Source organism: Bos taurus, chromosome 8 (assembly GCF_002263795.3).
Source record: "Bos taurus isolate L1 Dominette 01449 registration number 42190680 breed Hereford chromosome 8, ARS-UCD2.0, whole genome shotgun sequence".
Lineage (NCBI taxonomy): Eukaryota > Metazoa > Chordata > Mammalia > Artiodactyla > Bovidae > Bos > Bos taurus.
Window position 1 is genome coordinate 74,658,416 of NC_037335.1, and position 10,597 is coordinate 74,669,012.

Genomic DNA, 10,597 nt, shown 5'->3' on the forward strand with positions numbered 1-10,597 from the left:
CTTTCTGACACTTACTACCACCAAATGTGTGGAGGTTTTTCCCCACACCAAGCAGTTCTCTGCCACACGAGCTAGGTGACCTACAATTTAACTTATTCTGACACTATCTACCTGGAGAGGGTATCAGAGCTCACAGGTTAAGGGCTCAGTCTGACAAGACTGACCCCTCGACTTCAGATGCCAGCCCCACATTGAAGTCGTCACCTGTGCTTCCAACTGATTGGCTATAAATTGGAGGGTCTCAGAACCCCACCCCCCGGATCTATTAACTTGTTACAGTGGCTCACAGAACTCAGGGAAGCACTTTTGTTTACCTGTTTATAAAGTGTTATTCGGGCTTTCCTGGTGGCTCAGTCGGGAAAGAATCTGCCTGCAATGCAGGAGGCCCAGGTTTGATCCCTGGGTTGGGAAGATCCCCTGGAGAACCCTAACCCTAACCAGTTTATAAAAGAATTTAATAAAGGACACAGATGAACAGCCAGATGAAGGGAGGCACAGGGCAAGATCTGGGAGGGTCCCGAGCACAGGAGCCTCTGTCTCCCTGGAGTTGTGGCATATTACCCTTTCAGTGTGGATTTCACCAGCCTAGAAGGTCTCTGAACTCCATGCTCCTGGAGTTGGGTGGATGTTCATGGAGACTTCCTCATGTAGGCACGATCAATTATTAACTTCACTTCCAGCCCTTCCTTCCTCCCTCCCCTTCCAGACATTGTGGGGAAGGGGGAAGTGGCTGAAAATCCCAAGCTTCTAATCCTGGCTTTGTCTTTCTGGTGATGAGCTCCCACCCAGGAACCCACCCAGAGTCACCTCATTAGAACAAAAGATGCTCTGAGAATGCTTACTACTTAGGAATTTACAAGGGCTTCAGGAGCTCTGTGTCAGGCACCAGGGGCAGAGGCCGAGATATATTAATACATTTTCTAATCTCTTACACAGTCATTGTAGATCTTCAATAATAGTGGTGCCTCCTTCGCACAAAGCATGTGGTGAAAACAAAGCCAGACCACAGTAGTGCTCTGAGGGGTCTTTTGGGGGGAGTTAAGAGAGGCTCGGTAGTAAAGAACCCGCCTGCCAATGCAGGAGACTCAGGTTCTATCCCTGGGTCAGGAAGATCCCTGGGAGGAGGGCATGACAACCCACTCCAGTTTTTTTGCCTGGAGAATCCCATGGACAGAGGAGCCTGGCTGGCTACAGTCCATGGGGTCACAAAATAATCAGACACGACTTGGCGACTAAACAAGTGGAGGAAGCTACAGGGCGTGAAAATAACATTTCCTTTCCCAGGTGATGGGGGAGCCCAAGCGTGAAAATCGCTTCTACTTCCTGTTAATTTCTCCCCAGATCCTGATTCCAGCCCTGATGGTCACCGCGGAGAAGGACTTGGTGCTCACTCCTGAGATGTCCAAGCATATGGAGGACTGGGTAAGGGAACAGTCCTGCTAGGGGTCATCGGGGCTTCCTGGCAGAGGTCTCAGGTGTCCCAGAGGATGCAGAGTGGGATGTTCAGGGAAACCACTTGCTTAATAAGTCCTTCCTCCACAGTGAGATAGTCACCTTTGGGGAGTAGCAATTAAGACCTCCTTTCCACCACCCTGCTGCAGTCTCTCATCACTCACTCTTTCATCTCATGGGCTTTTACAGTGCACTGAGACGCATTGGGACAGTGCTAGGTACCAGGGAGGTAAAGATGAAGAAGGTACGGAGCCCGCCATGCAGGAGCTCATGGCCAGCCGTTAATGCGGTACCCAAGAGGCTTGGGAGGATAGGGGCACAGCTGGGAGCAGGGGCTTCACAGAAATGCTGACCACCACTTCTGGGCTTGAGGAACTCTTAAGGCTTGCCTGGCAGAGAGAGAATGGGAGACGAGATGGGGTGTTGAGAGGTGAGGGTAGATGAAAGAGCTCAGAGCATGGTAGGAACCCGATAGGCATCAGGGTCTCCCTGAGCCTGCTAGGAGCTGCTGAGCTGCATGGACCTAAGCGCATGGAGCCCACTGAAGTGGAATTGTTGTTGTTGTTCAGTCGCTAAGTGGCGTCCGACTCTTTGTGACCTCATGGATTGCCACATGTCAGGCTTACCTATCACCACCTCCAGGAGTTTGTTCAAACTTATGTCCATTGAGTCAGTGATGCCATCCAACCATCTCATCCTCTGTCATCCCCTTCTCCTGCCTTCAATCTTTCCCAGCATCAGGGTCTTTTCCAATCTTTCCCAGCATCTAGTTTTTCACATCAGGTGGCCAAGGTATTGGAGCTTCAGCTTAAGCACCAGTCCTTTCAATGAATATTCAGGGTTGATTTCTGGGGATTGACTGGTTTGATCTCTTTGCTGTCCAAGAGACTCTCAAGAGTCAAAGCTGTGATTTGGAAGTGTTCTCTGACAAAAGCTTGGAGGTTGGTGGGAACTGGGAGGTCTTGAGTGGGGTCACCATGACTGCTCAAGTATTGGGGCTGGATACTGAGAGCATTCGCCTGCACTTGGCCGTGGCTTTGTTAGCATCATCTCGTGCGACAGAGAGACTGTGTTTCAAGGGCTGCTGCAAAGGACGCCCTTTGTGGACTGTGGAACCAGTCAAGAAAGGGCTGTGACCTACTTTGGGGGTTCAGGTGCCAAAGAGAGGCGGAACAGCCCTGCACGGAGACCACCAGGGAGGAGGGAGGCAGCCTGGGGAGGGGACAAGATCATGGCTGCAGGGCAAGAGTCAACCAAGCTTGACTTGGCCTTTTCCAGGTAGCGAATGGACCAAGTCCTAATGGTTCTGAAGGGAGGCAGTCTGTTGTGATGAGTATGGGTCAGCCTGAATTTGAGTCTTAGCTCAGCCACTTTCTGTGTGGCTTTGGGCCAGTCACCTAGCTTCTTTTCTGAGCCTTCAAGTTACCCAGAGGATCATGGTCAAGGTTAAATGGTGCAGTGTGTTTAGAGCACCTAATACATAGTAGGAACTTGAGCAGTGGTCATTCCTTTTGTAAATAATGTGGGGTTTTCAGCAGGGTGGCCTGTGGAGAGCAGAAAACTTGCCTTCTGCCATTTACTTTTCTGGGTGGGATTTTCTTCCAGATTCCCCACCTGAAAAGGGGACACATTAAGGATTGTGGACACTGGACACAGATGGAGAAGTAAGGAGATGGGGGTCCCTGGGTGGGGGACAGCAGGGCTCCCTGTTCACCTCCAATGAGCTGCTCGCTTCGTCACCCCTACCTTCCCGCGAGCCAGGTGAGTGGGTGGAGACAAATGGGAATTGCCTTCTGTTCCCTTTCCAGGCCCACTGAGTTGAATCGGATCCTCATTGAGTGGCTGGAGACTGACGCCCGGGACCTGCCGGTGGTCTCAAAGCTTTAGGGTGTGATGTGTCAGCTGCCAGCAGGCATTCTGACCTCTTCATCTGCTGGGGAACTGCTCTGGTACCCACATGAAGCTTTACATGTGTCTTTCAAAACCAGCAGCATCATTCAGAAGGGGTTTGCAGCCAAGAATGCTTTTCTTTCAATGAAATGAGTCAAGTCTGACCTAATTTTAGATATGGGAAAAATCACGTGTGATTAATTCTCTGGGTACAAAGGCATCAATTTGTCTCTAAGGGTGGTTAGTGTTCTGTGGAGGACAGAATGAGATGATCAGGGGGTGATTTCTCTTTAACGGATCAATTCACTATTTTGATTATGCAGAATCAGCAATTGCGACGCTTTTCAGCAGAGATGAGAGCTCCTTTATTCAATAAAGCAAAGGCAATGATGATACTGCTGTTTTCATTCTTGGGAGGAAGGCAGGGTAACTGTGAATCCAGTTCCCTCTGCACTTGTGTCTGCAAGACTCTGCATGGCCTAGAACAACGCTGTCGGGTAGAACTTTCTGATGTTATAAAAATAATCTGTGCTGTCGGATAGAGGGGCCACCAGCCAGCCACACTTAGCCTTTCACCCTGTCTCCCTGCTCCCCTGGCATCGGTGTCCTCAGTAACTTATGCTCACCTCCCTCGCTGCTCTTCCTGCAGGGCAGTCTTGTGGACAAGGTGGTGTCACCAGGCTGAATTCTGATGAATATAAATTAACTAGGAAAAAAAATGGCATGTGTATCTAGGTATATGTAGAAAGCAAGGGATAGGTTAGAAATGTTAGCAGCTATCATGCTTCTTTTAAAAAAAAATATTTATTTTTATTTATTTGGCTATGGCTGATCTTAGTTGTGGCGCACAGGATCTTTAGTTGCAGCATATGAACTCTTTGTTGCAGCATATGGGATCTAGCTTCCTGACCATGGGTTAAACCCAGGCCCCCTGCATTGGGAGCATGAAGTCTTAGCCACTGGACCCCCAGGGAAGTCCCAGAAGCTCATTTTTAAGTACTTCTGTGTGCCTGGAGCCCCATACAGACCATCTCTTATTCTTCCCATTTAGCAGATTAGGAAAACTGAGGGTCGGATAACTTGCCCAAGGTCACTGGGCTACTGTGGGACAGAGCCTAGATTCAGACACATGGTATCTGGTTCTTCAAGCAGAGCTCCTTCCAGCAAAAGCTCTTCTCTTTTCTAAATCTGGAGTCAGACTACCCAGATCAAACTCTGCTGGGCCACCGATCACAGTGTGACCTCAAGAAAGGGTTTCCTCTGCCTCAGCTTCCTCTGTTAAAAAAAAGGACATTAATAGCACTAAACTCTTAGTGGTTGTGTTGTGGAATGTGGAGTCACAAAACACATCTTGGAGGACACTCAAGACAGCAGAGTACAGTTTGTTACTCCAGCGGGTCCAAGGGCAATCAGACTTCAACTACAATCTCCATTTGCCATCTATAGGGAGGGAAGGAAACCTGGTTTTTGTTAGCAATGCTTTCCTCATTCTTGAGCAGAATTCAGGCCCAGTTCACATCCTTTCTTTAAGAAGTATGACAGGCTTTAAGATGGAGTCTCTCCTGCTTTCTTCATAGTGACCCCAACAGTTGTATTAAATGACTGAATACATGCAGGACCCCTGGAGCAGTGCCTGGCACAGAGAAAGTGTTCCAAGCATTAACTGTAAGTTTTCCGTTTTTAATTCTTAAAGAGATGGGAATACCTTACTACCTTACCTGCCTCCTGAGAAATCTGTATGCAGGTCAAGAAGCAACGATTAGAACCAGACATGGAACAATGGACTCGTTCAAAATTGGGAAAGGAGTACATCAAGGCTGTATATTGTCACCTTGCTTGTTTAACTTATGTGCAGAGTACATCATGCTGGGTTGGATGAAACACAAGCTGGAATCAAGATTGCTGGGAGAAATATCAATAACCTCAGGTATGCAGATAACACCACCCTTATGGCAGAAAGTGAACAGGAACTAAAGAGCCTCTTGATGAAAGTTAAAAAGGAGAGTGGAAAGTCTGGCTTAAAACTCAGCATTCAGAAAACTAAGATCATGGCATCTGGTCCCATCACTCTATGGCATATAGATGGGGAAACAATGGAAACAGTGACAGACTTTATTTTCTTGGGCTCCAAAATCACTGCAGATGGTGACTGCAGCCATGAAATTAAAAGACACTTGCTCCTTGGAAGAAAAGCCATGACAAACCTGGAGAGCATATTAAAAAACAGAGGCAATACTTTGCTGACAAAGGTCCATATAGTCAAAGCTATGGTTTTTCCAGTAGTCATGTATGGATGTGAGAGTTGGACTGTAAAGAAAGCTGAGCCCTCAAGAATTGATGCTTTTGAACTGTGGTGTTGGAGAAGACTCTTAAGAGTCCCTTGGACAGCAAGGAGATCCAACCAGTCCATCCTAAAGGAAAGCAATCCTTAATATTCATTGGAAGGACTGATGCTGTAGCTGAAGCTCCAGTACTTTGGCCACCTGATACGAAGAGCTGACTCATTAGAAAAGACGCTGATGCTGAAAAAGATTGAAGGCAGGAGGAGAAGGGGACAACAGAGGATGAAATGGTTGGATGGCATCACCAACTCAACAGACATGAACGTGAGCAAGCTCTGGGAGTTCGTGAAGGACAGGGCAACCTGGGGTGCTGCAGTCCATGGGGTCGCAGAGAGTCTGACACGACTGAGCCACTGAACTGAACTTTCCAGTTTATCCCAGGACAAGGTTTCTGAGGACTTTAAACTCCCAACCACTCCACCACCAGCTCCTCTCTTTTGGATCTGAGAATTAAAGGACTCATTTCAAATGCAAATGTGTGCCCCAGGGGGATGACTACAAAATCCAGATAACATTATTTCACTGTGTCCAGGCTTATTTGTCAGGGAGCAGTTGCTAGAAGAAAGTGAAAGTGAAGTCGCTCAGTCGTGTCCGACTCTTTGCCACCCCATAGCCCACCAGGCTCCTCCATCCATGGAATTTTCCAGGCAAGAATACTGGAGTAGGTTGCCATTTCCTTCTCCAGGGGATCTTCCCAAACCAGGGATCGAACCCAGGTCTCCAGCCTTGCAGGCAGACGCTTCACTGTCTGAGACACCAGGGAAGCCCAGTCACTGGAAAGAAAAATCTTAAAACATCTTTCATCAGAAAAAACACAAGTAGGCAAACCTCTTCAACCGGTTTGCGTTTCCAGAATTCTACGCAGAAATCTCCGTAAACTATTCAAAATGTTCAGAAATCTCTTTTGGCAAATAAGGGCCAGATGAATCAAGTCCATAGCACTGCAACACAAATATCACCAGTCGTACAAGACTGCAGGTCATTTAAAAAAATATTGCTTCATCGGGAAAAAGTTTTTAGGTCATTCCCAAAAATACTTTTCAGAGGCCATGTTAAGTACAACTTGTTTGATGTATGTTCAAACTGCTTTGATTTTTTTAAAATGTTATTTTTATTTCGGACTGCTGCTGCTGCTAAGTCGCTTCAGTCGTGTCCGACTCTGTGCGACCCCAAGGACTGAAGCCTACCAGGCTACTCCGTCCATGGGATTCTCCAGGCAAGAACACTGGAGTGGGTTGCCATTTCCTTCTCCAATGCATGAAAGTGGAAAGTGAAAGTGAAGTCGCTCAGTCGTGTCTGACTTAGCGACCCCATGGACTGCAGCCTACCAGGTTCCTCCATCCATGGGATTTTCTGGGCAACAGTACTGGAGTGGGGTGCCATTGCCTTCTCCCTTATTTCAGACTACGAAGGCATAAATAACAAAGTGTCTTTACCTCTGCGGAGGGAGCTAGTGCCCACTCATGTCCAACTCTTTTGGGACCCCATGGATTGTGGCCTGCCAAGCTCCTCTGTCCATGGGATTTCCCAGGCAAGAATACTATAGTGTGTTGCCATTTCCTTCTCCAGGAGACTTTCCCGATCGAGGGATCAAACCTGCATCTCCTACGTTGGCAGGAGGGTTCTTTACCACTGAGCCACCTAGTGAGCCTTTTAAAAGAAGCATGGCAGACCCCACATTCTCTATGACACCCACATCCCACTGGGGGCAGGAATGCCACACTCACTCACAGGCACTGTCCTCACACCCAGTGACTGTCAACTAGCAGTGTCCAAGGTTTCCAGGAGAAATGTCTTCTAAAAGTGGGTCTATTTAGAATATGCAACAAAAAGCTATTTTTGTCTCTCTTGGAGCATAATGAAGCCATGGTTTTAGGCCTGGCAGTGATTCTAAGGCCCACTGTTCACACTGATGTTAACATGAACACAAATTAAAACCAAACAATGGTTAAAATATGTAGGTCAGAGAAGAAAATATATAGATCAGAAGCTCAAAGATTTTAGAAACAAGAATTGGAGATTTCCCTGGTGGTCCAATGGTTGAGATTTCGTCTTCCAATGCAGGGGCTGGTAGTCTGATCCCTGATCCAGGACTAAGATCCCACATGCCTCGGGGCCAAAAACCAAAATGTAAAACAGAAGCAATATTGCAACACATTCAATAAAGACTTTAAAGATGATCCACACCAAAAAAAAAAAAAAAAAGGAAGAAAGAAAAAGAAAAGAAACAAGAGTTGCGTGGAAAACATCCTAACTCGCTATTCAAAGGAACACAGCAGGCCACAAATGATAAAATACTTTCTTAGCAATTGGGAAGTTTCTCCCCGATGTTAGCTAAATACACTTTGTCTAATTTCCATCCATATTTCCATATTTCAGATGTTGGGTGCATAGGCGTTTGCCCGCTGTCAGAAGAGTAAAAACTCCAACTGCAATGCGGGAGACTCAGGTTCTATCCCTGGGTTGGGAAGGTCCCCTAGAGAAGGAAATGGTTACCCACACCAGTATTCTTCCCCAGAGAATCCCATGGACAGAGGAGTCTGGTGGGCTACAGTCCATGGGATCGCAAAGAGTCAGATATGACTGAGCAACTAACATTTCTCTTTTCACTTTCAGTGCTGTGTAGATGGTGCCATTTAGATAAAATTTATTAAAAGAGAATGAGCTGGCTGAGCAGGTCAAGGAAGTAGTATCTGCCAATCAGAAATCATTAAACACTCTTCCAGATGTTCACGGTGTTTCAAAGAAAAGTGTTAAGTTGTGCAGTCACTAAGTCGTGTCCAACTCTTTGCAACCCCATGGACTGCAGCACACCAGGCTTCCCTGTCCTTCACTATCTCTCAGAGTTTTTTCAAACTAGTGTCCATTGAGTTGGTGATGCCATCCAACCATCATCTTCTGTCGCCCCTTTCTCCTCCTGCCCTTGATTTATTGTGTATTAAGGACTCATTTTCACTGATTAATAAGCATAGGAGGGGAAAAGATAAAAACGAGCTTCAGTGGCCATCAGGACAGTAACATTAATTTCCCTTGCCAGCAAATGTTTGAAAAAGTTAAGACTCAGCAAGTATAGAACAAGCTGAGTCCTTCAGACAAGGAGTAAGCAATAAACCATCGACCTCAACCATGAGATGGCAGCGACGCAGATTGAATTAACTGATAGACACCATTTCTGCTGATCTTATTTCTTTTCATGTCATTTTATTTCCTTCAATAAGGGCCATTTGTAGGAGTGATGTTCCTGGTTTAAGGGAGATGAGGAGGACGAGTTCCATGCAAGGGCTGCAGCTCGGAGTGAACAGAGCAAGCCTGATGGGTGACTCTAGGCTCCAGGGGGTCTCAGCAGAGCACAGAAGAAGGCCCCCAGGCAGTTTGGGGGCACAATCCAGGTGCACCCACACCCATGGCACCCAGCTTCTGGAATGTTCTGCCTCGGAATGCATATGCCCAAAGGAGAAAACCTGGCTTCAGCTGTAGCTGTAGGAGGCATTTGTGGGTGGGGGCAGGACACATTTTGCCTGAAGTGTGGGAAACAAACTCTTACATCCTGCATTGGCAAGCAGGTCCTTTACACCAGCAACACCTGGGAAGCCTCTGTGTGTGTGTCCTAATCTCCTCTTATCCACAGTTGTATTGGATCAAGTCCCATTCTAATGACCTCATTTTAACCTCATTATTTCTAAAAACCTTATCTAAACACAGTCACCTGTTGAGGTCCTGGGGATTAAGCCTTCAACTTAGAAACTTAAGGGTGGGGGAGGGGACACGATTCAGCCCATAACAGGGGCTCCATCTCTTGTTCCCAGTCAGCTCTGTTCTGTGGCCCTGAGCTCTGCAGATTCCTTACCCATCCCATTCTTTCCTCTCTGCTGTTGAGCTGCCTCTAAGCGATCATAAACAGCAGCATCTCCACTAGCTGGGATCTCCCTGTGGGGAGCATGTAGCTGCCACCCCTCCCCTCCCCCAGCACATTACATTTGCAGATGGGGAGTGTGATCATGTTCTCACACACACACACACACATGAACATGGATACACACAAGCGCCTGGCAGCTGTATGAGACCCTGGTTTTGAGAACACAGGTGCGACTCTGACCACCTCCATCCCAGAACTTATGTATGTGTCTGACCTCAAGCTTTGCTCCTCCAGCCCAGCCTCACCTCTCAAACCCCAGAGTTGTTGCTCTCACTTCCCACTAGACCCCAGCTCTTGGCTTGGACAGATCTGATGCCAAGGTACTCAGCGATGATTAATCTGTTCTGTTGGACAAACGTGCCTCAGAGGCCAGTGCGGCGCCAGGCATGGAGCCAAGGGGCAGTGACGGGGACAGGAGTGTCCCAAGGAATCTGCCACTGGAAGCTCAGAGCCGGGAGCAAATGCAAGAGCTTGATACCATGTCAGGCTCTGATTGTGTCCCAGTGCTTCTCAGACGTCTGCTCTAACCTTGATGTCTGCCCAGAGAAGTAGGCAAAAAAAGCCCACTTCAGGGCTTCCCAGGTGTCACTAGTAGTAAAGAACCCGCCTGCCAATGCAGGAGACCTAAGAAACGTGGATTTGATCCCTCGGTCAGGAAGATCGCCTGGAAGAGGGCATGGCAACCCACTCCCGTATTCTTGCCTGGAGAATCCCATAGACAGAGGATCCTGGTGGGCCACAGTCCACGGGGTCACACAGAGTTGGACATGACTGAAGCAGCTCAGCACACAGGCACATGCCCCCGCTTTACTGAAGAGAAAACTGAGGTTCATGGAGGTTAACCAGCAAAGCACGAAAGAGGAACCCGGGTCTGTCTGCCCTGAGGCCTGGAGAAGGAAGACTTCAGCTAGAAGGCTGCCTGGGCTGTCACTGGTCCCTTTCCTCCCCCGCACACCACCCCCCACTACAGCCACCAACATCCTGTCCTATCTCCCTG

General features: G+C 47.8%; 1 protein-coding gene across 2 annotated transcripts in view; it reads left to right on the top strand.

Annotated features, from left to right (window-relative positions):
* EPHX2 (epoxide hydrolase 2) overlaps positions 1 to 3,737 on the top strand; it is a 71,174-nt gene extending 67,437 nt beyond the window's left edge. Inside the window, exons 16-18 of one of the 2 annotated variants that reach the window (XM_005210301.5) lie at positions 1,342 to 1,422; positions 3,058 to 3,116; positions 3,261 to 3,737. In XM_005210301.5, coding sequence (XP_005210358.1) covers positions 1,342 to 1,422; positions 3,058 to 3,116; positions 3,261 to 3,339 — 219 coding nt within the window. In that variant the 3' untranslated portion in view covers positions 3,340 to 3,737. 2 annotated transcript variants of the gene reach the window in all.
* Positions 3,738 to 10,597: the final 6,860 nt, after the last annotated feature.